Source organism: Amblyomma mixtum, chromosome 1, assembly GCF_055824585.1.
Source record: "Amblyomma mixtum isolate Tamu chromosome 1, ASM5582458v1, whole genome shotgun sequence".
NCBI classification, from domain to species: Eukaryota; Metazoa; Arthropoda; class Arachnida; order Ixodida; family Ixodidae; genus Amblyomma; species Amblyomma mixtum.
This window is the reverse complement of record NC_143012.1, coordinates 202,899,040-202,926,454: the sequence shown is the minus strand read 5'-3', so window position 1 is coordinate 202,926,454 and position 27,415 is coordinate 202,899,040. Positions and strand designations below refer to the sequence as shown.

The following is a 27,415-nucleotide window of genomic DNA, read 5'->3' as shown; positions in this document are numbered from 1 at the left end:
CGACCGACTACTTGTTAGTGTAGAGTGGTTGCTACTGCCACCGACTTGCATAACTGTTTTGCGCCAATCACCATCTTGCACATTTTTTCCGCACACAGTGCCACTATAGCCAGATGGGCAGTATGCAGAATCCTGCAGTAGAAAATTATGTAGGCACACTGCTGCTTTTACCATATTGGTTAAAAGTTCGGGGTCTCCATCCACAGTGGAAAGAAAGGAGCGCCACCGTGCAACCAAAATGCCAAAGGCATTTTGAACGCGCCTCCGTGCCGTAGACAATCGATAGTTGAAAACTTTTTTTCTCTTCAAAGTTTTTCCCAGGGTAAGGCCTCAGTAAGCACGTCTTCAGAGGGAACGCTGCATCACCCACAATACACAGAGGCCACCTGGACGTTGAAGAAGGTAGTCCGAGTGTTCTGTCTTCAAGCTATTCTTTGATGGTGTTCTCTCCAAATATAGCACCATCCGGAAATCCCCCTTCAGCTCCGACGTCAACCAGCCCGAAGCGATAATCAGCATCTACAACTCCGAGAAGCACAACTGAGAAAAATCCCTTGTAGTTGCGATAATCGGAGCCAGTGTTGTCCGGACATCTGATGGCAAAGTGCTTGCCGTCTATGCTGCCTACACAGTTAGGAAAGTTCCGTTTGGTGCAGTAAGCTTGTTGGATGTGCTGCCACTGTGCTGCTGTTGGGCGCTTCAAAACAACTGGTGACAAGCAGTCCCGTATTGCTGGCAAAGTTTCCTTTAGTATTTGCGACACCGTTGAAGTGTGCAGGCAGTAAGACATTCCAATGTCTTGTATGTTGCAGCCTGAGGCGAGGAACCTGTAAGCATTTAACAGTCATAAAATAAATGTTCAGCAATCATAAAATCTATATCATGAGCATAGTTCCACAGAAAACGAATTTTGCCCTGTTTTAGCAGCTGTTTCACTTTGTGACAGGCTTACAGCAGTATAAAATGTGCGAACCAAGGCAAGCAAAGCAAATTTTTTTTTTCACGTCGAACAGTGAGGATCTCATGAGTACTGGTTGTAACATTCAGTTAAATATACAAAGCGTTCATTTCAGCCCCACATTCACCTCAGTGTAACAGCTAGCCTTTCACCTGGAGATATCGGTCTTCGGTGGTTGGGAAGATGCAAAGTTTTGTAGTAAATCAGGCCCAGCAGGCGGCCAAAAGACGCTTTGGTCATTCTGCATCAACAGACAAACTGTACTGAAAATCTACCTTACCGGTATGCAGTAGTAATCAATACACAGAGCCCAAGCTGCTTCAATTTGCGTCCGACCATATAAGTCGTTTCGATTATGGGAGAAGAGAGCTACAGCGCGCTCAGTAACTTTGGTAATTGAGCACTACGTATACTACAAAAAAATAATAATTAATTTGGACTAATGCTACATGTGACACACGGCACGGGTACGGAAAAACTCAGTGCTGAAGTGTCGCTACACATCACCTTGCCGCGAAACCCATAGACAAAGTAAATACAAGTGGAACTTTGAGAAAACGCTACTGTATCGCGGGACAGGAGAGCGAGCTGCAGGGCTAGTTGGTGATGCATGTCGTGAAGAAGTCGGCGCAAAAAACGAACGAGAAACAGAAGAGATGACACATTAGTAGTGCTGGTGAACTTGATATGTGTCCTCTCTTCTGTCCCTCGTCCGTTTGTGGCATTGACTTCTTCACGACATGTAATGCGGGAGCACTATAAAATTGCTGGTTACCTGAAATACTTGAAATGGTATTCCGGGTCCACTCGTCGGAGCTCTTGTACCAGGTGGTGGTACTCGCCGAGGTCTGGCCTTTTGTAGAAGATTTTTCTGATATACATCCATCTCCTACGTTTGCGCCGAAGACGCTGCACTAGCAGTGCTAACACGTTTCTTTTTCGTCTCGTGCGTCAACGGCATTCCGCGAGAACAAATTTCCGCGCTCTGCAAGTAGCGAAATTTGCGCGGTAGCAGCAGTGCAAACAACGTCCTCGCCTGGCCGCGGTGCGCGTCCAAAAGATAAAAACCTGTTCTGCGCATGCGCTGAGGTGCTGGGCACGTCAGACGCGCCAGACTCTAGACGCGCCGGTTTCCTGACGCGCCCGTCGTAGCCGGCGTAACGTAGCCGACGTCACCGGCTGCTGCCTGGCGCGCCGAACACGTTGGACTATACCCACGCCTGAAGGGATTCCCCTATCTCTCGACTAACAAAAGGTCTGCGTCTGGTTTCTAATAGATGCGGTCATTTCCGGCGATTTCCTAGTCGTCTTGGTTATCTCAGTTCGTAGGTCGACTCCGGGATTGTTGGTTTAAGTTTATTTATTAAGCGGCGCTAAAGACGTTTGTGTTGTCCATCTTTCTCGACCCGTCTTTCTGGTTTTTAGGTGGTCCCAGGCTCAGCCGCTGGATAAGGACGAATTTTACATCAACTACGAAATGTATGTGAAAGCAATATGCTTGGCTGGATTAAAATGAATAATTCCTCATTCAAGTAATGTGTTATGCAGCCGAGAAAAAGGATAAGCGAAATTTAGGAGCTCTTACTAAAATCACTCACTACAAAATACCTTTTAGTCTCCTAGTAGAAATGAAACATGGCTCAAATTGTTTGCCAGGTGTTAATGCCAGCATGCAAAATAATTTGAAATGAAACACTCACTCTCTGCATTCAGGATGTAGTATAGCGTAAAGCAGACGACTGGACCAAAATGCAATGTTTGGCTTATCAGTCCTGCATACTGCCTGGCCAGATAGAAATTCGAGTCCAAAAGGAGGTAATACCCTGAAAAGCACATTAAAACCCAAACTAGAGAAATGCGCTAGGTAAAGCGGCATCCGACTAGAGGGCAGTGGCGCCGTCCCGTACAAGCATCGCTCTTTGCAAGGACAGGTGCCTCACCATCAGCTGTTCCCGTAGTGTGGTCTTTCTCGAGGCCTTTGGAACGGGAGACTGTGGGGCCACTGTGGCGGTACCATTGCATGTAGTTTGCTTCAGGGCCTGCTTCATCCGCCTTCAGAATATTCCGCCAGTTGCACATGTCTTCTTCGAAACTGCAGCTGCCTTGTGGAGGACAAGCTGCTTCGCTCAGGCTGATGTCGTCGACAGCTACGACGTCGTCGAGCTGTCCGGATCTTTTTCCTTCGAACACTAACTGCATGGAAGTAAACGGGAGGTGAAAAGCTATATAATGTGCGTACAGTGAAATGAACAAACAAAACAATTTCCAGGCATATCTTGAGCAGCCTGTGCGTTTTCACCATGAAACCGCTTTTAGCACCTATTTTCTGTAACCATAGTCGTACACAGGTTCATGAGTATAAAATTTATCCGTAGAGAAAAGTACGACGAGCGGCAGTGGTCTTCGGAAGGTAGCCGTTTTGCCGGCATCTAAAGAGCGCATTTAGTTCTGCTTGCGCGCCACTTGTACGTGCAAGCTTGAGATTAGGGTACAACGAAGATCAAGATTGAATGCACCGTGTCATCCTGCAGTGTAAAAATGAGCGTCATGCTTATGCACAAAGATTAAATTTAACAGTAATAATGGCACGATGAAAAGTAGCTCGCTGTAGAGTTTACTAGCAACATCTGCTGTTCGTAATGGCTTATATACGTGGCGACCATGTACTTGAACGCTGACCACTATAACTGGGGCCAGGTTCTCCCCTGTGAGCCAAGCTACGGAATGGACACTCTTATCCCCTACCGTGCTGACATTTCCGAGTCCACGCCAAGCTCTGAAGCCGCCACGTAGTCCGAAGAACACCGTCAGCTTACTCGCTCGTTTACGACACATGCCCCGTGGCAGCCATTACATCACCGCGAATCCTGCAAGGCCTCTTGATGCTAACCTCCAGGCTTCCTTGGGTGGTTCTGGCTGCCCCCACCACTCGCTTTTCTCCCGTGAGCTGCTTGCTCTGTATCGTCGTCCCTACACGATTCCTCAGCAAAACGTCTCCTGTGAATTACCTGTTGAAGCCTTTGCGCCCTCAGAGCACTAGCTTCGCTGTGACCGCGAAACCGCCAACGTGAACCACTATAAGGCTAGCTGCAATCCCTTTGTAGTTCTGTCCCCATAAATAGCCAGTATAACTCCCTTTTTCGCGGGCAAACTCTACTATGCCACCTGTCGCACTCTCCGCTAAAGGCATGCGCAGAGGCTTTGCTCTTCCCTAAGACAAGGAAGCTTCTCTCTATCTTGGCGCTATCTACGCCTGACGCTGCGGTCGAAGATCTGTCTCAGCTGCGCGATCTCTCTGAGCAGAGTGATTACGCGCATCGCTACACTTGCATTATAATAAAGAACCATTACTGCTCGTTTGAAAACGCATCACAAAAGTTTTAACGCCGATGTGTGACTCATTTTAATTTGTTTATTACCCACTGCATAGATTTCTCTTCATGAGCTTTAATTTCGTGCATTACTGTTGACGTAGGGAGGTTAAAGTGGAGATGCAGACATCTTTATGCATGGAAACGAAAATTCCAGCGTGAAGGGTACCAAGGACAGCTGTTGCCAGCGTGGAGTGCAAATGCTCACCGCTAATAAATTGCCGCTCTTTGTCAAGTCCACCGCCATAGAGAGCCAATGCTTGCGTGCTGCCCAGAGTGTCGTTCCGAACCAGAGTGATTGCTCACGGCCATCGCCATGGACGGCGGACACGTTCAGTGTTCCGCCAACGCCCGTCATGTAGAACCAAAACCGAAGGCACTTCTGGTGTGATAGGTTACTCCAGTTGTCAGGGCTTTGCATACGACCACCGGGATAATTTACCTCAGCCACATGACCTGCATAGAAATGTAGTAGAAAAAGCAGTTATGATCATTCTTCATTGGTTGCTGCACCGTAATTTGCGAATTTACACTGCATCCGCCGATTTCTGCAAAAAATCGATAAAATTAGATATATTTTAGATAAAAATTGGCTCCTGTTTTGTACTAGTCGACGCTTAGCATTAAGAAAGCAGGGATAGAAACATCAAATAAGGAGGGCAGGTCTTTGGCCTGATGTCTTGAAATGAGGAACTACACCGCAAAAACAATTGAATGGCTCCAGTAGCCACGATAGCTAAAAGCATAAAGCAGATAAATACCATCATGAGACGGCAACTTCTATGTTGTATCGAACTACCAAATAATTTATTTTTATTTTGTCACGATACTACGTTTCATTTTCGCTGTTATGTTCACGATGGTCCTATGCGCTCTGCGAGAAGACCTATTGAGTATAGCATGTATGAGAGTTTTGTTGCGTGTGCAGATGAGCCATCAATATATTTCACGTTGTTCATTTGCTTGGAGAAATTTTGCACTTGTAAGCATTCTTTTAAGGACAATTGTCTATTGGTAACTATCTGGTCATAGCGAACCTTTAGGGTATGTTCTAAGCAACGCTGCACATGGTGCAGTTCAGGCTCCAACGGTACTATGCTAAGTTTCCTAATGGCAGCATTTTCTTGCATGTCCTTTCCATTTTTAAATGTACTTGGCACCCAATGAAACTGATTCAATTACTACATGGCTTAATCGCTGTTGAAATTGGGAAGTATTTTAACAACAATAACGGTGTGAATGCGTTGCTCCTCGATAATTTCCAATGGTCTTATGGTATACAAAAACCCCACAACCCTGCACCAGCCTCGTGCTCAAACAAAAATGTTGAAATAGACTTCAGCCACTCGGAATTTGTGTACCTCCAAAGAGTACCCCAAAACGTGGCACTTGATGTGGTATGGTCCAAGTTAGAACCGGGCACTAACGAGGCACTGTGGAGGAAAGATCGTACCATTAATACCTCGCCCTGGGGAAAGTTGAAAAGTGGCAGAAAACGTTACCTTGTAACCTCATCAAAACAGCAGCGTAGCTGATCGAAGTTTTATATTTTGACCTCGCGAAGAGTTATTTCAGAAATCCTGATGTCACTTTTAAGGCGAAAGCCTTTAATGTCTCATCGTTGTAAGCAGCAGTTGTTGACAGAAATGTCACGCTTTTCAGTTGGTCGAAAAGGTCGTGACGTCACAGTGCGTGAATTTCAAACATAGCCAATTGTACTTCGGCGAGTAACCAGGCAACCAATTGAAGGGATCGTATAGTGATGCTCCAAGTAAGTAGGACTGAGCTTAGTTAATTGCTTAATTGCTCAATTAGCCTAATTAACTTTTCAAGTCAGGCCATATAAATAAATAAAACCGAGTAAGGAATTGGTCGAGCTCGGGAATCGAACCCCGGTCTTCGGAGTGTGAGACGAGCATGCTATCCACTCCGCCATGCCAGCTCGATGGTTTGGGAAGAACAAAGATGCGTCTAGTGAATACGGCGTCTTCGCTCACTCCCATCCTCCTCCCTTCTCTTTCGGCGAGTTTTAGGTGTCCACCGAGATTTCCTTTCCTCAAAAACCAATTTGCCGACGAGCGAGGCATAGAACCGAATGGGCGATGGCGTTCTATGGACTCCTGGAAGCGTTGCAAGACGCTGTCGCGTTCCACTCTTAGAGGCAAAGCTTAACAACCACACATCAGTGACCACACTTTAGGTCAAAAAAGTGTCCCCCTGAATTTTGACGGGTGTCCACCGAGATATGTGAGACAGTTACTGGGTAATTTCCTTTCCTCAAATACAATTTTCATTTTCTTCATTACGGGCCATCTTTGTCTTTCTTCTTCCACTCCCACTTCCTCCCTTCCTCTACGGTGCGGTTCAGGTATCCACCGAGATGACAGAGAATTACTGCGCCATTTCCTTTCCTCAAAAAGCGTTCAAAGGGCAAGGCATCGCGCCGAACGGGTGGTGGCGTTCCGTGGACTCCCTGGCAGCGCTACAACACGCTGTCGCGTTCCACTCCTAAAGGCGAAGCTTAAGCGTCATTAATTAGCAGTTAATTAGTATTCAGGCAATAATAAGTAATTAACCATCAATTAGTGATTTGTTGTCACTTAGTAATTAGCACTAAATTACATGTGACGCCACCAGTGCCACAGAAGCAGTCAAAGTGGTGCGGAAAACGCTTTCGCCTCTACGCACTTTAGACAGTCAAAGTGCCCCCTGAATTTTTTCCACGCATTTTAAAAGTGTTCGAAGTATGCATGAAGTGAGGTATCTTTGGCATATTTTAAGAATATATTTCGAATACCAAGCATGAAATTTCAGGAACGTGTTTTCTACATATGTTTAGTGCATTCATGAATACAAAATATGTTTAAAATACAATTTAAGTCGCCCACCGTATATTCCAAACGTATTAGTTTTCGCTAAGGGCCAATGAAAAATAAAAACTTGCTTGACTTTCTTTGGAAATTACCTGGTTAGCCATGATGCCTTTTACTGTAGCATTCAAGGTCTCCTCTTTTAGACTTTGGCTGAAGAAGGGCAGGGTGAGCAGATCAAGCGGCATACTATACAGGAGGCTGCCGGCGGTGCAGAAACCGCTCAGGAAAGACTATGCAGTGTGTGAATGGGTTTGTTGCTACCGTTAATATAGGGTTCTTAAGCTGAGAAGTATTTAAAAGTTTCTCTGTTAAATTAAACTATACTGTGCCTTATATTCTAGCAGGAACAGGCTGCGCTATTTACTCTAGAAGGGAAGCATGTAACTTCTAAAGCCAAACTTGAATATCAGAAGAGTTCAGCTCATCAACAGTACAGCCACCAATAGGGAATGTTAGAGTTTATGAGTCTTATGTTTATATCCTACGCAGCTTTGTTTACATCACGGCAAAATGTTGTTTTGTTCACTTCGTTTGTACAAAATACGGTTGGTCTGGCGCTATTAGCGTCCCCAGGAAAGGGGATTTTGTTCAGATGTCAACATTGTTTTTTACTCGACGTACACTCGATCATTGCAAAATTTGTCTTTGCCATCGTATGCTCCAGATGTTGGGGAATGAAGTCTTTTTCGCATATAATGAAGGGTGCACGCATGTTACAAGCGGAAGCGGGGTTCCAATTCAGCGATGATGGCATCCGTGCCCTGCGCACAAGCTCACGCTACTGAATCCTGTCCGCCGCGGAGCAGTTTGAAAGAGTCAAGAGCGGAAGCGACGGGGTGGTGTGCGTGGTAAGTGCTCGTAAAGAAGCCCTACTCATGGAAACTAATGTGGAGCCCTGCCTAATAACGTCTACTACCACCTTCCTTCTTCCAGGTGACCGCTAGAGACCAGGAAGAAGGAAGAAAGAAATACGCGCAGATGAACGTAAGAGGCACGACCACTGCAGCCGCAGGGACCCTAGATTAGGTGCTGTGCCCATCAAGATCGCCATTGATTGATTGGTTGGTTCATTCATTGATTCATTCATTGATTCATTCATTGATTCATTCATTCATTCATTCATTCATTCATTCATTCATTCATTCATTCATCTTTAACTTTCACTTAACTTCTCTTGATTCCTGGCACTTTTCGGGTGTTTACTCAAAGTGCGAATATTACTGCGCCCTTGTCTTCTTAAAATGATATGAGAGAAGCCAACAGCCACAGAAAACAAGGGGCACAGGGGATTTTTTAATTAATTTATTTATTTATTTTGTATTGTTGCTCAATTTATAATATTACTGAATATGTTATCGCTTAAATCAAGGTGATTAGAAAAGCAGAAGAAAAAACAACCACATGCCGCAGGTGGGATCCGAACCCACGACCTTCGAATTACGCGTCCGGTGCTCTACCGCTGAGCTACGGCGACGGCTGTCAAATCTTCTGCTTTCGGGGTTATTTATGTTTACAAATAACCTAACCTTGGGAGTGTTTACCAGCGCCACCCACGTTCTTAAGCGGCGGACGTAGCACGTCCTGAGTTACCGCTAATGAGACGTAGAACGTCATCGAACGGTGAGGGTGGAAGCTGTGTGAGAACCCTCTTATGCTTCCTATGGCGTCAAGGCTGCCAGAACCGAGGCCCTCGCTAAGCAATTAAGCAAACAAGGGAAGGGAATGAGGGGCTCGTTATAAATATGAGAGAAGCCAACAGCCACAGAAACCAAGCGGCACAGGGGATTTCAGCGGTAACTCAGGACGTGCTACGTCCGCCGCTTAAGAACGTGGGTGGCGCTGGTGAACACTCTCAAGGTTAGGTTATTTGTAAACATAAATAATCCCGAAAGCAGAAGATTTGACAGCCGTCGCCGTAGCTCAGCGGTAGAGCACCGGACGCGTAATTCGAAGGTCGTGGGTTCGGATCCCACCGGCGGCATGTGGTTGTTTTTTCTTCTGCTTTTCTAATCAATTAGCTTTAAGCGATAACATATTCAGTAATATTATAATTTGAGCAACACCACAAAATAAATAAATTAATCAATTAAAAAATCCCCTGTGCCCCTTGGTTTCTGTGCCTGTTGGCTTCTCTCATATTTATAACGAGCCCCTCATTCCCTTCCCTTGTTTGCTTAATTGCTTAGCGAGGCCCTCGGTTCTGGCAGCCTTGACGCCGTAGGAAGCATAAGAGGGTTCTCACAAAGCATCCACCCTCAAGGTTCGATGACGTTCTACGTCAAATCAGCGATAACACAGGACGTGCTACGTCCGCCGTTAAGAACGTGTGTGGCGCTGGTGAACACTCCCAAGGTTGGGTTATTTGTGAACATAAATACTCCCGAAAGCAGAAGATTTGACAGCCGTCGCCGTAGCTCAGCGGTAGAGCACCGGACGCGTAATTCGGAGGTCGTGGGTTCGGATCCCACCGGCGGCATGTGGTTGTTTTTTCTTCTGCTTTTCTAATCAATTAGATTTAAGCGATACCATATTCATTAATATTATAAATTGAGCAACACCACAAAATAAATAAATTAATTAATTAAAAAATCCCCTGTGCCCCTTGGTTTCTGTGGCTGTTGGCTTCTCTCATATTTATAACGAGCCCCTCATTCCCTTCCCTTGTTTTCTTAAAATGATAGCATTTTAAGTTTTTTTTTGGATGGGAAAAGGTGCACATTAATCATATATTTTGTTTTAGTCATCTCCGAATGCACTGTTCTGAATCGTCAATAACGGTCGCAATGCTCTCTGGTGCTATGGCTTTGTGACAGACGGATATAGACATACAGACAGACAGATGGACGGAGGAACAGACATCCGGGCGGGCAGGTAGACTATTGGGCGACGGACAAGCAGGCAGGCAAGCAGACTGGCAGGCAGCTAGGTAGGTAAGTGGGCAGGAAGCCAGGCAGGCACGTAGCTAGGAAGGTAGGTAGGCAGGCAGGCAGGCAGGCTGTTAGGTACAGCCCGAGAGCACCGTAAATAATCGGGAAAAACTCGTAGCAAGGAAAATTTAACGCGTCAGTGTTAAAGGCTCAGTTCCCCAGAAACTGCGTCGTTGGTGTGGTGGTCCTAGGTGGTCTTAACATGGGAGGCAGGTTGGCCACCTAAATCACGTGACCTCGCGTAGTCGTCTCAACCTGCCGACCGGATACTGAGGAAACTGCCCGCCGTGACAGGTGGCATTTTATTTATTGATTGGTCGCTAGGTAAAAGCAACCTGCGCCGCACAATTGCCGCCGCTGGGAGCTGCTGCCATTGCAGGGGAGCAGCGCAACGCTTAACCGCTCTACAACTTCTTCACAAGAGATATGTGGCCTCCGTATAATACTCCTCGCAGCGAGCGACAGAATTAAAAACCAGGAAGAACAAAACGACAAGATCCCACACAAAATTGTGTGGGTACCGGGGCACACGGGGGTGGCAGGGAACCAAGAGGCCGACAGGATAGCTCGAGGATACATCACTTTCCGAGCATCCGACGACACCGCGGAACTCGCGCCAGCACGCAGGGAATACTCGGCCATACTTGAAAACTATAGAGGCAGAAGAATGCGATATCCCCCACCGCACAAATCTCTCAGCAGAGAGGAAGCTGTCACTTGGAGACAATTAGAAACAGACTCTTTCCCAAACCTACATATACTAAACAAAATGCACCCTACGATATACACGGACAAATGTCCCCGGTGCGACGAAAAACCTACTCTATACCACATCACATGGGCCTGCCAAAACATACACGTGGTCCCCAAAATACAAAACCCGAGTGCGGAGCAGTGGGAGACCCTGCTGTCCAGCGACCGTTGTGAAGACCAACAAGGTCTAGTACAGCGAGCTCAACGGGCGGCAGTGGCCAGCGGAGCCCTAGACTGAGGGCAACCGACCACTGATTAGAGGCGGACGACTTCGACAGAGAAGGCTCCTGGGGGTAGAACCAAGACGTCTCTGAAGATGTCCCCAAACCGCAGGAAAAACCCTTAGTGTAACAAAAGTCTTCCCTTCCTTCCTTCCTCCCAGGGATCTATGAATGTAATGTAGAGAAAGACCTGCACATATCCTAATTAACTCATTACGCTGTCGCGTCATACCTTTACGACAGGGCTTAAGCGTCCTCTCCAATTTTTCATGACAACCGTAGAATAAGAGCGATATGTTTCAAAGGGCAGAAGTAAATTGAAGATCCATACAAAATAATTCTGGACAAAACCATTTTTCAATAGTAAGCCGTTTATGAGCATACTTTTTTCATATATTGTAAGCTTTGACTCTGACAATCAATGCAGCCGCAGATCTCCCATGAGTTGGATTGTATTTTGCTTCAGAACGTTTCCGCCGTGGTTTTATATGGCAGTCTGAACTGCTTGGTGGGAGCGATAGAAAAATTTTAAAAGAAAGGTTTTGCTACACAGTGGAAGAAAGGAACATTACCTGCTATGTTATAACGGTAGCCTACAGTATTCCAATACCCAAGTAACACTTGTTGCTGGGCTAGTTGGTGCATTATTCTTCGTACAAAAGCTAGCGCAAAACACGACACACGCAAGAAAGGTAGACAGGACAACGCGCTACTGACCACTGATCCTTTATTGGAAAGAAACACGTAATATATAGGTACACCGTCAACCCACCTATCAGCTGCAGCAAACGTCAGAATGATGTAAAGGGTCATAAAATCGATAAAAGACACAAAGACTGAAAACACGTCGTAGCTAAAAACGATAAAAAGTGGCGAGAGAACATTAAAAACATGACACGTGGTGTATAAGGCCAAAGAAACATGACTGACTGGAATTCAACAGGATGATAACAAAACGATATTGTATAAAAACGTAACAAATGCAGTAAAAGAAAACACGTGAAGCAAGAAAAACCTGATAAAAAAGCCTGTGCGCTGAACACTTGAGATTACATTGAGGGGAAAAAACCTGTACACATGCTCGTACTCAGGAAAACCTTTCTAAAAAGCATTCTTCAGTTTTATACAAGAAGATAGATGCATCGCTAACAGCATTCGCGCCCTTTTTTCTGATCAGAAAAGCTTCTTTTAATTCACGGGACACTCGATCATGGCCTCTACCTAAAACAACGGTTTTTTCAAGAATGGGCCGGCAAGAGTTTTGTTCACAGTCCTTGCAATGAAGAGGCAGATTCGAACCTGTTCCTGTCCCCATCGAACGTTCATGCTCCCTCAACCTTTCATTCAGGCAACTAAAGGATCAATAAAGGATCGGTTGTCAGTAGCGCGTTGTGCTGTCTACCTTTCTTGCGTGTGTCGTGTTTTGCGCTAGCTTTTGTACGAAGTATTCCAATAGTCGAAATTTTTATCCAAAAACGATGGACATGCATGCAATCTGGAATCAAGCCTTGAGTCAACAATAACTTTAATGTTTCGCACACAAGGAACACGAGACGTTTCCCGGCAAGAAGAGCATAATGAAAGATAACTGTTTAGCGTCTTCTAGTTACAGATAAAACTTAAGTTTTTAAATGTTCAGTTTAAGGCTCAATTCTCGATTTTGTAAAAGTCAGCTTGCAAACAGCGGCAGTCTTATAAGTTCTAAATCTTACGACATAATTTGAAATCACCTGCTAAAAGCTAAACCCTCGAGTTCATGGTGTGTAACAGTAAATAAATAATATGCGCTAAAAACAGCGGTGCTAAGTTGGAGTGTTGCGGTACTCCCGATGACAAAAAAAACTCCTCGGGCAAAGCCGGAAAATTACACTAGATTACGGCGGCTGTCAAGGTCACTTTTGATATTTGCAGAACATGAGGCAGAGTTCTTACTTTTCCATCTTCATGATATGCAATGCCCCCGTAAAAAGTGTACAGCCTAAGAGGTCTGCCTGCAAGCTGTTTAGCGGGGCTCCCTAGCCTATCTAGCTGCCCATTACTTGGAAGGACAGCAGACGCAATGCCATTCCTCTTTCGAGAGGCTACGGTCGCTGAGGATGCTTAACGAGATATGCAGCAGGCCTCAGAAGAAAACCTCTTGGGCCGTATACTTTGGACAGGAGGTGTAACTAAGAAACTGCGTTGAAAGATTTAGTCATGTCAAAGGAGATTTTATTGACCTGACGATGATTCAAAACGTCAGGACCGCTGTATGCGAAAGAGTTGCAGAAATTCGTTTGCTCGGATCGTCTTTTTGAAAAAAAAATTTCCAAAGTTTATATCCTTTGTTATAAATATGAGCTCACGCGTTCGTACATTGGCATTTTGAAAAGCTTTCACAGGAGAACAAAGCAGTGATACTGGTCGAAAATTTTGTACACCACAAGCTTCGCCAGACTCATGTACAGGAACAACCACTGTCACCTTCCAACGGCTAGTAAAAACACCATTGCACAAGGATAATTGAACAAATACGCCAAAAGAGAATCAAACATGCCAGAATTCAATGAATTCCGTCGGCTGAGTTAGCGAGGTAGTCATCGAAAGATGTGACTTGGCAAAAGACGTATCGAAAGCAAAATCATTTCGAGCCACGACTAGAGTTCAAAGCGCAGAGAAATATAATCTCATGGTCTTTCTATGATCACCTGCATCACAATCTGGCTGCTGCTATTCGAATTAATAGAACGAACACGTGTTCGGGAACTATGTGTCGCACGTTGCGAGACACAGCGATGGCTCGGAGCTGATGATGAAATTACAGCCAAAATCAGTGACTGTATATATTTTGAACGGAACAACAAATAAGAGGCGCAATTAGCGCAGAAATGTAGAAACCATACCATAATTGCGCTCCGTGGTGTGGTCCATCCTCATGTCAGGAACGTAGGAAGCTTCTCTTATAGCCCAGTTTTGGAGCTTCCAGCCACAGGAGCCATACTCGAAAGTACACACTGTTCGGACAAGAGAAATGCACAGTTTACTGCGCCATATAGTGTATCCAGTCATGCGCGTATCTACCGAGTTCTCTAGAAAAACGTGTGGTCCTATATCCAGTGCAATAAAGTTTGCATGGCAGTGTAAGCAACACAAAGATAGGGCGAACGTTGATTATCGGCTGAGTCGCAAAAATGAGTTGAAGTTCAGCGTTAAATTAGCGTGTGTGTCCTTAATTTTGTCTTTCTTCCAACTATTAACATGATGAGAATATGTTATAATTTAACTGTGACAAATTTTCCAGTCTTACTGCCTTACCAGTAAAGCATAATTTTTTTTGCCTGGTCTGCATATTTATTTTGGGAAGCAGCTTCCCCGGCCATTTTGCAGGGCATATTTTATTCCCCTTCCACCTGGAGAGACATATACTCGTTGGGTATACCCTGTAACTGAATAAGCAAGACCAACTAGTCAATTAATTTGCGCGTACCAGTATTGCACGTTCGGAGGCCTGCATCACTACCGAAATAGGTAGTACCGGTGTTTGTAGCTGATGCAGCACCTGACTGGTTCAGGTACCGATCACTAAAAGTGATAGAAGTTTCCTAAGAAAGAAAGTGGTTCAATGGCTCGCAACTCAGGACGCTTGAAGGTTCAGTCAGAGAGAGTTTTCAGGCTTACAAAGAAATCGTTCATCATAGTTTTATTATGGGTTCTCCTGCAACAAGTGGAATTGAAAATATAAGAATGTAGTCGTGATTTTAAAGACTTGATTCGGTAACCTGTTACCAATGGTGCGCTACGGCTAATGTACAAGTGAAACATTCGGTATTTGTATCCCAAAATATTTTACCATTCAAAGCCGAATACTTTATTTTACGGCGGTTGAAGCAAACCAGCAGTCGTTTATTAACCAGTGGCAGGTAGCCTGGATGCGTTACGATTTTTAAAGGGATTTTTTATCGCATTTTTGAGTGTTCGAGGAGATTCAAGGATTCGAATTTATGAAGCTGGGGAAGATTTTTTCGCGCTACAATTAAAATGGTTCCGGAATCACCAAATAAAACCACGCCGATCTTGAGGCTTATCCTTGCAGAGCCAGCGTGGTACGGAGAAGCTAAGTTATGTGGCCACCAATGGCCTTATTTAAGATTTCTGATACATTGGGTTACACCCAGCGTGTTTCGTGAAACGGCGGCAAGCAATGTTTCGAGACCATTACATACTGTGGCGTTTGTTTCTCCTATCGAGTGAGCGGTCGACGTGAAGATGGCTTTGAAAAATGGGGTGATAGAATGCGCAACAAAGAGACGGCCTACTAGTGCAGTACGCTCCTACACTCAGGAGCCTGGTGCGGAGAGTGGAACCACGCGAGAGTATCCTGCGTAGGCGGCTCTGGAATGGCGCGCAAGCAGCAACGTGTATAGGAAATCCCTTATTCGTCGTTATGCTTAACTGTTCGTCAGCAATGGGGAGACAACCGCACTTTTAGCGAGGGTACACAAAGAGGTCAAGACGCACGCGGAGGAAAAAATGGCGCAACTTGCGACCCAAGTCTGAAGCTACTCTCTAGTAAGGAAGCCAGCGAGAGCTCCTGTAGCGCAGTCGGACTGCAGCCTAAGACCCTCAGAATTATATGTTTTCAGTCAATGTAAGCAGCCGCGTCAAAGTCGTAGAAGCGCTGGGTTTAAATAGTGGATGATACCAGCGCATTTATCAATCTTTCCGGCCGACTTCTCTGCTATTCCAACCGCCGAACTTCGCTCTGTTGCTCTCGAAACATGCCGCCACATTTGGTGCCGTCATTGCGCAGCTTTCTATACGGCGCTAAGCGCTGGGGAGAAACCTTCCCAGACTTTATCTGCAATTTCATACTTTTTAACCTTTAATAACATGCCCATGAATTCTGGACAAAAGCATTTTTGAGCGGAATGCCTTTTTGTACACAATGTTTTCATATAATGCAAGATTTCACTAAAACAATAAATATATCCGAAGATCACCTGACGGCAGTCGAGAACTTTTCTATTAACATTGTTGCTATTGTGGAAAAGCGTTCCCCATTAGTTTTCTACGGAAGCTTTAACTGTTTGATGCGATCGATGGAAATAATTTAAAAGAAAAATTTTGCTACATATCTGAAGAATGAAACATTCCCTTCAATATTTCGGTAAAAGTGTCATATCCCCAGTAGCCTGTTCTGCATCAGGAGAAGAAAAAAAGATAGTCTTGGATGATGTAACAAAATGTCTTGTGGAGCCTAATTTCGATACCTGGCGTGAGATTTTATGTTATTATACCGTATGTGGTATGAAACGTTCGAAAATTGGAGAACGGCTTCAAGAAACGCCGATTTGGAGGACACTAAATTAATTTCGACTACCTCGAGTGCTTTACCGCACTCTAGCATGTACAGCACACAGACGTTTTGATGCTCACCTTCAGTAAAGGTGCGGCCTGCCATTCATTCCGAAACGTTTTTACCAGCACCCCAACATCGTTTCAACGAACTCATCGCGTTTCTATTTTTTTCACTCTTTTGCCAGTAACCGCTACAACCGTTTTCCTCACTCGTAACGCGGGTTTCGAGATTTTCGTAAAGCAGTATGCTTCACTTCTTATTTTCAAAAACACTTTCGTATTTTGGGGTAGGAAGCAGGAGTGAACGAAAAAATCTACGCACTGTTTCTGGTGTAGCATTCACCATCCCGCACCGTGAACATATCCAGGGCAATGCCGCCAGGAACGCCGAGTGGTAGACCTGCCAGAAAGGAGAGCTGCAAAAATAAATGCAAACAGATATAAATGTGAAGCGTGTCAATTTTAATGGACGCTGACCACTTAGGGGCGAAAGCTGTCGACGTTAAGATAGTTTCAAAACAAGCTGTGATGCTGTGATGGAATGCTGTGATGGAATACACAACAAACAGGCAGCCTACTAGTTCAGTTCGCTTATACAGGATAAAGAAGGCTTTAATGCCACGTGCTGAACGTGCGAGCACACGAAAGAATCCCGCGCAAGCAGCTGTCGAATGACTGAAAGCAGCAACGCGCGCAATAGAAGAAATGGCGTAGCTTGCGACCATGTCAGAAGCTTTCTCTAATACGGAAGATAGTAAGAGCTACTGCCGCGCAGCAGTACTGGAGCCTAGGACTGTAAACAGGAAAAGGATTCAGTCAGTTTGACCAGTCACGTCAGGGTACTTGCTGGGTTTGATTAGCAAACGTGTCGTGAGTTTTGAAGGCACCACATCGCGTGGTATTGTGCGCACTTCACGGTGGTGCAGGCGGCGTACTCCGTTATCACTCATCTGAAAATTTGCGCTTTGCAGCTCGGCACAGTTACGCAAGAGCTTTAGAACACATTCTGATGTTTGCATCTTTACGCTTCCCTACCTTGCCGTTGCCTCTTGGGCCCCGTCAGGCTGCCTCGAGCAGCTTTTTGCTCAAGAGTTTCTACCATGTGTGTGGTGAAATAAACGAAATAACCAACAGGTGCGCGCCGTAAAACACGTCATAGACGTTATCAGTCCCATCCTCGAGCACGTGCCTCTCCTTTCCACATGGCATATTTCCTGAAGGTATGCAGATAGGAAAAGTCAGCGTTTTTTTCAAAGGCAGCTATAAGCACAGCCTAACCAATTACAGACCAATTTCTATCCTTCCAGTTTTTTTCAAAAACATTAGAAAAGTTAGTTAAGAACAGGATGACTGAATTTTGTGAAAAACATAACATACTAGCTAAATCTCACTTAGGATTTATAAAGAGACTTTCAACTGAATTAGCACTCCTAACTCAAAAAGAACTCATTTTGCAAGAAATAGAAAGCAAATTATTACCTCTAGGCGTATTTATTGATTTCTCGAAGGCCTTCACCCGCATAAATCATAGTACATTACTAAAGAAACTTGCAATCTACGGATTTCGAGGGGTATTTCTAAGTTTAATGAAAAGCTATATAAAGTAACGCCAACAAAGAGTGCACATCAATACTCACATATCTGAAATTAGGCAAATTAACTGTGGGGTGCCCCGTGCGAGTATCGTCGGCCCATTGCTATTTAATGTTTTTATATTGGCGACATAACGTCTATATATGATTCAGCTACATTTACTACCATATTTTTTACTTCACCTACTCCGGTGGGCTTACTCGACGGGGAAAACCTTACCTTACATTGTAAAAATGGCGCAAATGCAGCACTTTAAACTCAATAACAACCAATACTTATAAACCCACAGCCATTCTCTTGATGGCAAAAAGTCAGGATGTGTGAGTAACTGACAATGTAATGATCGGAACATCAGTTATTGACCACGTCCATACCATCAGAAGTCGTAGGGTCATATTCGGAGAACATTTATCTCGGAATTTACATGCCGACATGGTGGCTATCAAAATTGCCGAAGTTGTTGGAGTAAAAACCAAATTACGCTGGTTTTTACCGACCCGAATAAAGTTAGTTATTTATAACGCACTCATTCTTTCACGCATTAGTTACTGACATCTAATTTGGGGACTAACACTGCTTCTAACATGAACAAGCTGTTGCTACTGCAGAAAAAGTCGGTGCGTGTCATTTTCGACTCGTCATATGATGCTCTATGGGGTTCTCTATGATGCTCATAGAGAACCCCTCTTTGATAATCTGAAAAAACGTCCAGTTAACTTTCTTTATGATCACACATTACTCAACCGATACTTAAAAACAAGAAAGCAAGAAAATGATTCATTGCAACCCTAGCGAACCTGATGAGAAATGACAGTGTGTATGAAACACATCGCCATGAAATATGGCACATTCCGTCAGTGCGCACCAACTACGGAACTCAGTCATTACACGTGAGATTATCGTTCCTGCTAAATATTCGTAATCTATGAAAAACATGCAGCAAGCTAAGAGAAAACGTAGAAGAAAGGCTGCATCTTTTCCTACCAATTTCACAACTTTCACCAAAGTGTCACTTTCTCTTCTTTATCCGAAAGTTCCTATCGTTGGCTTTGTTATCCTGTATTCAACAGCGCTTCCCTGCTATCATGCTCTATTTGTGTTACTCAGCTATCATCCAAGTATCTGCCTTGTATCATTACCGAGAATGTTTTAACTAGTATATTGCGAATTGTTTGTCCACAGTTATTAATAACAGAATTGTTCATTTAGTTTCCAGTCATGACTCTTTATGTTCTGAATTTCAAATTTGTGACTGTCGATGCTAACTACCAGTTATATCTGTCTGTACGCACATGAACTGTTAAGGGTCACAGATCCCATCAAGCGGTCTTCTTTAGCTTTTTGTATATACCTCCGTAAAGGTTTCGAATAAAGGTGAATGAATGAATCAAATTGAATTGAATTCAGAAATCACTTTTTCTGCATACTCTGCCGCGAATGAAGCAGCATCTCTTAATGACAGCAGCTGAACACACTGAGCCCTACGCATTTAATGGAGGTGTACAACGCAACGGCTGCTCCCTCCCTGAAAACTTTGTGGCAGCATCTAGCAGCCACTTTGTTATTGTTTACTTATATCTAATTTCTGTTACAGCTCATGACCACGGATTGTCATTTTTCAAACATTTTAATTTCGCGCATGTGTAACACCTTCTGGAATCAAGTTTTATATCTAGTTCACAAAAGGCCGCCGCGGTGGCTCAGCGGTTATGGTGCTCGGCTGCTGACCCGAAAGACGCGGGTTCGATCCCGGCCGCGGCGGCTGGAATTTCTTTGGAGGAGAAATTCTAGAGGCCCGTGTACTGTGCGATGTCAGTGCACGTTAAAGAACCCCAGGTGGTCGAAATTTCCGGAGCCCTCCACTACGGCGTCTCTCATAGCCTTAGTCACTTTGGGACGTTAAACCCCATAAACCAAACCAAACCTAGTTCACAAAACTCAATTCGCTAATTCGCAAGTGATTCCCTATATTGTTACGAGCAGAGTAGTGGTGAGGAGGAAACGCCGAGGTCTTGTTTCTAAGTGGCTTTTCCAGTTGCACATTCAATACGCCGTCATGCATCTAATACCTAGCGCATTGAGCGCCTACACATTCTTAAACATTTTCAGACATTTGGTGCCGTCCGTCCCAAAGCGGTTCAGGGTTCGCCCAGAGTGAAATGCTGCCATTTCATTTTGCTCCTTTATGAGCACTTATTTTCCAAATATTTCCTCAACTCAACTGGCCTCCATTTTTTGCAGTGTTTCAGCCTGACAAAAAAATTCATAAATTTTAGTTCTAATGGACCAACTTGTAATTAATTTTGACTCCGAAAAGTTTTCTTCGGATCACAGTATCTCCTTCGCAAGGAAATGCTTGCTCTATGAAAGGAATGAAGCCGGCTGCAACACCGCCCGCAAACTGTTTTTTACGTAACCCTGTTTCTTCCGCACGGGTTAAAGCGGTTAAAAAAGCTGCCATGCAATGCGAACTTCCCGGAAGCTATTTTTATCAGTCAAGCAAACTGACACCCAATGTGATACAAGAAATTGCAGCCTAAAATCCTGATCTTTTTATTTATTTATTCAAAATACCCCCAAAGGCCCTTATTTGAGGGCATTACACGGGGGGGGGGGGGGGGGGAGTAGGTACAAAGCATTGGTAGAAGGTTAAAATATTGCACTAAAAGAAAATAGAAATCTCAAAATGTTAATCAAAAATAGGCATCCACAGAAAGAGTTACAGCAATGCACATAGTAGCAAAATTTGAGAATAAATAACAGCACCGCAAGAATAAGACGACATCAGAAAAAGTGCGCTGAAGTACAAAATAAAAAATATAAAATATAAAGAAGACAAGGCGGAAGAAAGAACGCTGAAAAAAATACCTTTTTAGTTGTTGAAACATGAAAGAATAAGGTGTTGGAACTTATTTAAATCGGATTCTGTGGCAATGTCTGATGGTAAAGCGTTCCATTCGGTTATTGTGCGTGGTAAAAAAGAATAGGCATAACGGGATGACTGGCAGTTAATGCATTTAACTTTGTAAGGATGATCGCGACGTGGAAAGATAACTGGCGGTGGCTGAAAGAATTCATCATGAAGGGAAAGATGGTGATAACGCTTGTGGAAGAGTGATAGACGGGAAATTTTCCGGCGCAATGCTAAGTTTTCTAACTCGGCTTTAGTCTTCAATGAGGTGACGCTTGTGTAACATGAATAATCAGAAAAGATGAATCGCGCAGCAAGGTTTTGCAGTGCTTCGATGTTACTGATGATATAATTCTGATGAGGATCCCAAATGGCAGACGCGTATTCGAGTTTCGGACGGATTAATGTGGTGTACGCTAGTTTTTTTACATGTGTCGCGGCCTCTTTTAAATTATGTTTGAGAAGTCCGAAAGTACGGTTAGCGGAGGCAAGAGTGAGATTAATGTAATGATTCCATGATAAGTCGGATTGACGGTTAATGCCAAGATACTTGTAACTTGTGGTGAATTATATACTATTGCTATCAAGAAAATAGGCGGTAGGAATACGTGGCTTGTTGGTGAAAGACATGAGCTTAGTTTTGGAAAGATTTAACGGCATTTACCAATTAGAACACCATGTGCTTATTGCTTCAAGATCAGAGTGTAGTAACTGGCTTTCAGTGCTACAGGTAATACATCGATAAAGCACACAATCGTTAGCAAATAGTCTGATTCTGGACGTCACGCAATTGGGTAAGCCATTAATATAGATGAGGAAAACTAAAGGTCCCAGTACACTACCTTGTGGAACTCCAGACGTAACATTAGCGTACCATGAGTTAGAGTTGTTAACTGATGTGAACTGGATTCTAGATGAGAGGAAATCTGCTATCCATGCAATAATATTAGGGTGAATGTTGAGTTGGGAAAGTTTAAGCAACAACCTTTGGTGTGGAACGCGATCAAACGCTTTAGAAAAATCTAAAAATATTGCGTCAACTTGAAAACCAGCGTCAATCAGTGCATGAATATCGTTAATAAAACCGGCAAGTTGGGTGTCGCATGAGAAGCCCTTGCGAAAACCGTGCTGGTGATCGGAGATAATGTTATGTACTTGAAGGTAGTTGATGACCCGAGTATGTATAATATGCTCGAGTAATTTGCAAACTGTACTTGTTAAAGAGATGCGGCGAGAGTTAAGCGGAGAAGCATGATCACCTGATTTGAAAATGGGTATTATCTTAGCTATGCGCCAATCGTTAGGAATGGTGCCAGTTGATAGCGACTGGGAAAATAATGCGGTTAACATGGAACAAATGCTATGGGATGTATTCCTTAAAATTTTGTTATTGAAGCCCATATGATCAGCGCTAGATGTTTTAAGATTGTTTAGTAGAGATAAAATACCAGGCTCACTGATGACTATCTCGTCCATGGTTAGTCCCACCAATGCGCTTAATGTAGGCAGAGAAGTAATGTCTTCATCAGTAAACGCAGTTACAAACGCATCGTTAAGAAGTTGAGCGCACTCTGAATCAGGGATGGGACCACCAACAGAATCTCTAAGAGTGATGTCAGGTCGAATTACTGGGTTTACCACGCGCCAAAAACAGCAAATATTATTTTTCAGCATGGTAGACAAGTCCTGAGAAAAAAAAGTTGCGCCGAGTAGATTTTAATAGTGCCTTATAATCCTTTTCACTTGCTGTGTATTTATCATGTGAACTCACAAGACGATTCAGTTTTGCCTGTCTGTATAGTTTTTTCTTTTCGTTGTTCAGCCGCCGAAGACGGTTGGTAAACCAAGAAGAACTGCTATCACAAGTAATGGTTAACATGGAAATGAACTGGTCGATGAGTTCATTGAGGCCAGTTTTAAAAAGGATCCAATCCTGCTCTATAGTGCGAGAAAAGAAATCATGCAAAAATTTATCAGAAAACTTCAATATTAAATTCTTCATTAATTGCATCAAAATTGGCTCTGCCGTAACATCTTATTTTCTTTTTAGTAGTTGTCTTTTTACTAGCGCGAAATTTATTGTACCTAGTGATAACATCTTGGTCAGAGATGCGTTCCCCATGAGTTATGCCTGAAAATATATCAGGTTTGTTTGTGAGAACTAAGTACATTGGAAGAGGCTTTAGTTGATCGTGTTGGTTGGTTGTGTTAATGAAAAATCAAGGCAAGTGCTGAGAAAAGAATGTGCTTCTGCATCTGTGTCCACTACGGAAAGCGTTGATGAATTAATTCTTGGAAAACTAAAATCTCCAAATATAATAACAGCGAAATTGGGAAAACGCGCGTACATATCACTGAGCACCCGATGATATTCACTTGAAAACGCACCAGACATGTCGGGCTGACGGTAGAAAGCGCCGATAATGACATTGACAATAATGATTTGGGATGAAGTCTACTTCATTAAAAGGACCAAAAGAAATACACCAGTGAACCCACCTGGTAAGGTCTCTCGTATCGCAATTGCACCTGTCCGTATTGCCAGGCCTTGCCTTGTGTTCCACTACGGGTCCAAATTATTTTGTAATCCTCCTCTGCGATGCGCCCCTGAAGCCAGAGGTACGCGGTGTGTGGGTGCCACATGTTGTACCTGCGAAGAGAATACCACGCCTGTTCATGGGGTTTGCCAGGACTTGAGATTATTCCTTTGCAGCACAAACTGAATCACACATAAAACTGCGTCCAACTTTTTCCAGGCTAACTGCTGGTCTTCTGGAGGACGGTGGCTGAATGGGCTTGGCATATTGAACACATCGTATACAGAGTGCTTCCCAAGCTCTAGAGCTCAATAAATTTGGAGGGCCAGTAACATCCTTTTTTTTTGCCTGCAATTTTGCTTGCCGGCAATTATATTGATTTTCTAGCAGAACATTGCAACACTACGACGAGAACCTTAAATGAATGGTCCAGACTGAGTTGAATGACGGTAAATAAAAGCAGAACAAAGACAGTTATATTCAAGGCAACAAAAAAGCAAGCATATACCTCCGCATCAACATACAGGAACAAGCTCACGAAGTATTGAATTATGCGAGGAGTCCAAATACGTGGGTATTATCTTTTCCGCGATATTGTGTCGGGATATTCACGTTAAATATATTGTGAGCAAACTAAGTCAAACTGGTGTAATGGGCCGTACACCATATATACTTTCCGCGCGCGTTAAAATCTTATTCTATGGCTTACTTTTTATTCGTATTAGAACTACTATGGGGAACTCAAGCTGCACCAATCTAGAAGAGGTCCCCTGAAAGACGAAATATCTGCGACACACATATAGAACTTCTCTCGAAGCATCCCAAATAACGTTCTCTAATAACTCTCGTGCACTTTCAGTTCACAGTCTCTACAGACATCGCTTCATTCGCATCTATAAATTGGAAATCTACAGAAATATCAGAAATCTGCCTAATCTCGTCCACCTGCACATAAAAGCTCCAAATTATATAACAAGCCACTTTGAAGACTCTTTAGCACCGACGCAGCAGTCTACTTGTGGGAAACAGTGCCTCGGGTGTATAATACGAACACCTTTAGATTATCATACTAATTCTGTCCGCTGTGATCTTTTCGCATCATCCAACACGGAACTCCGGCTGATTTATGCGGTTTCCATGTTACACCCTCTGGCTGCGTAATATCTCTGCGTTTTTGCCTATATTTAATTGGTGGCGTGAGGATTATACGAGTCAGCAACGTGTGAGCGACGTATCTGTACTATCGGCCAGAGAAGTAAATGGACCACGGCTCAGGCAGACGAAGCGGCTGTGGGGGCGCACCGCGGCGCTGCTATCTCGCTCCGCGCGCTCATGCGTACAGCGCCCCGAGTGACGGCAAACTTCGCCCGCACTCTCGTGCCGGTGCTTCTCACGCTCGATAAATATTTAGTACAGCGTTCGGTCGCTCTGCTGCTGACGTTCGCGACGAACGGAATCGCGCATAGCCGTCTATCGAGCACATGGCGCTATCGCGCAGTAGCGGATAGGCACTCGGCGTCAGCGCGCGGAGCGAGATAGCAGCGCCACGATGCGGCCTGCGAGCCACTCCAGCTGCCTCTGCACTGGTCCGTATACTCTGGCCGATAGTATACTGCTATGTAATCCAGGGTTTGACGGAATCCCGTCTGGTCAAGTAGTGGCATAGTAGAATGTAAACTTGGGTCACTGACGCTTTTTGACGTGGTCAGTGACCCAAATTTACATTCTAGTATACTGCTATACATGTATGTATATCTGTGTATATGTTTGTGTATAGGGGTTATGTGATGCCGCCTATGCCAAAATAAGGGCTTGTAGACCCGTGAAGCTCTCGAAGGAGAGGGTTTTTTTTAGTCCAATCTGCAATTTTTGCCGCACAAGATGGAGAATAAACGATTGCATTTCAAATCCCCAGCAACGACATGCGAATGATTGGAAAATTTAAGGCCATTAGCCTACTATGTCTCGTTCGTCAGGTTTTTGCTAAATATTCGCTTGTTGTAGTCAATAAAACGGATTTCACTGAGCGGGATGGCCAGGCTTGATCTCAGAAGGAATACTCAAGAATGGAGCACGCCCATGCCGTCAATGAGGTTGCGTGCATAGACAACAAAAACCTTAATATTTATCCATACATTGCCTAACCAGAACGTAGAAGAGGCATGTAGTAAATATGCTACATAAATTCTATAGCGGATGCACAGAGACCTTCATATTTCACAGGGAGAACAAGATATCGATCAGAAACGGTATCAAGGAAGGAGACACGGTCTCTCCCGTACTATTCATCGTGTTTTTGTAGCAGGTACACAGATGACAATAATGGGAATAATTGGATATAAAAAGCAATGAGCTCCACCTTAGTAGTCTGTGATTCGCTGATTACATCGTCTCGTTAAGAAACTTAGGGGACGAACTGCCCTGTATGACCGAGGATACAGACAGGCAACGCAGAATGGTGGGTCTAAAAAAATTGATTTCAAGAATATTAAAACTGTTTAACGGCCTCGGAAAGGCACAACCGTTCATACTGAGAATCATTGGAAGTGCTGGAAGGTTGTACCGACTTCGGACATGTAGTCACCATAGATCCGAACCATCCTAGTACAATAATGAGGGAAATTAGAAAGGTGTAGCGATATTGCAAAGCACTCTCAGGTGATCAATAGGAGCTTACAAATAATGGTGCAGAAGAAACTATATAAATTATACATTTCATCGTCACTCACTGATGTTGGAGACAGGTAACGGCTAGCGAAACGGCATGAAATTTAATAGAGGACAACGTTAAGAGCTATGAAGATGAAAGTGATAGATGTAAAGAGCAAGAGATGAGTACAGCAGGTCAAATAAGAAACGCGGATTAATCAACTCCAAAGCGAAGTCACGAAGTCGGCATCTGCACGGCAGGTAATGCAAAAAAAATTACCCTATGGTCCTTCAGGACGACCGAGTTCATTACAATAGAATGCAAGCGTAGCAGGCGGTAGTGAAGAATCAGTTGGGCGATTGAGATTAGGAAGTTCGAGTTGCAAGGTGTCCACACACATGGGTTAATCAGAGAAATTCCGTAGTGGTCATTGTATTCTAATGAACCTAATTAGTTTGATGATGATTACGCCGCAGAGAAGTTGCTAGCATAAAATACATTCTATCATTAAATACGTCAAAGAATCCTCTGGCCACCCGCCATGCTGTCTGCGTGGTTAGGGCACTCGGCTCTTGAGACCGAGGGCGCTGCTTGAAACTCAAACGCAACTGGCGCGTTTCGATGAGGTCGAAACTCAAAAGACGGTCGTGTGCTGTATAACCTAAGCTCACTCTAAAGAACCCAAGTTTATCGAACGTACTTCGGGGCCTTTCGCTATTGCGCCACTTTCCCCCTTTTATTCACTGCGTTCCTCATGTCACGGTTAGATGGCTGCTGAGAAATGACATTACTGCGCCTTTACTTTCTTCATTAGCAATTCCGGAGTATGGGATATTTTTACTAAAGCACGCTCCACTCTTGACAACAAAGGTTGCAAGAGCCGGGAGGCACACTGCATCCTACGCGTGGCCGATGGGAATCAAATAATATAGAGAGCTTCAGTGTGGAAAGGCAATTGCTGAATATTCATGTGTACAAAGATTTAAACCCCCTGAGCAGAAGGGCGAGAAAATTTTGCGAGACAGTTTCAATAGGTGCGTTGGAGGCAACTGAACAGTTGAGAGAGAGAGAGAGAGAAAGGCAGGGATGTTAACCAGAAGGATTCCGGTTGGCTACTCTGCACAGGGGAAGGGAATGAGGGGAATTAAAGAGGAAAGAGAGAAGTAACGGGAAATTATCACAGTCTGTCAATTAAGGCAGTCGCTCGCAAAAAGCGAAAGAGTGCCTTGTAAGCCTTGATGGCAGTTGACTGTTGTGGCCACGGACCGAGGATCTTGGCCTCTG

The 27,415-nt window shown here is 44.1% G+C and overlaps 1 protein-coding gene across 1 annotated transcript in view; it reads right to left on the bottom strand.

Moving 5' to 3' along the window:
• Positions 1-427: 427 nt before the first annotated feature.
• The window catches only part of LOC149370577 (apical endosomal glycoprotein-like), a 45,667-nt gene continuing 18,679 nt past the window's right edge, over positions 428-27,415 (bottom strand). Inside the window, exons 5-10 of the mRNA XM_089578012.1 lie at positions 23,444-23,594; positions 16,784-16,856; positions 13,986-14,096; positions 4,538-4,785; positions 2,899-3,151; positions 428-624 (exon numbers count right to left, since the gene is read on the bottom strand). Of these exons, the coding sequence (XP_089434138.1) occupies positions 428-624; positions 2,899-3,151; positions 4,538-4,785; positions 13,986-14,096; positions 16,784-16,856; positions 23,444-23,594 (1,033 nt within the window). The remainder of the gene's footprint in view (positions 625-2,898; positions 3,152-4,537; positions 4,786-13,985; positions 14,097-16,783; positions 16,857-23,443; positions 23,595-27,415) is intronic.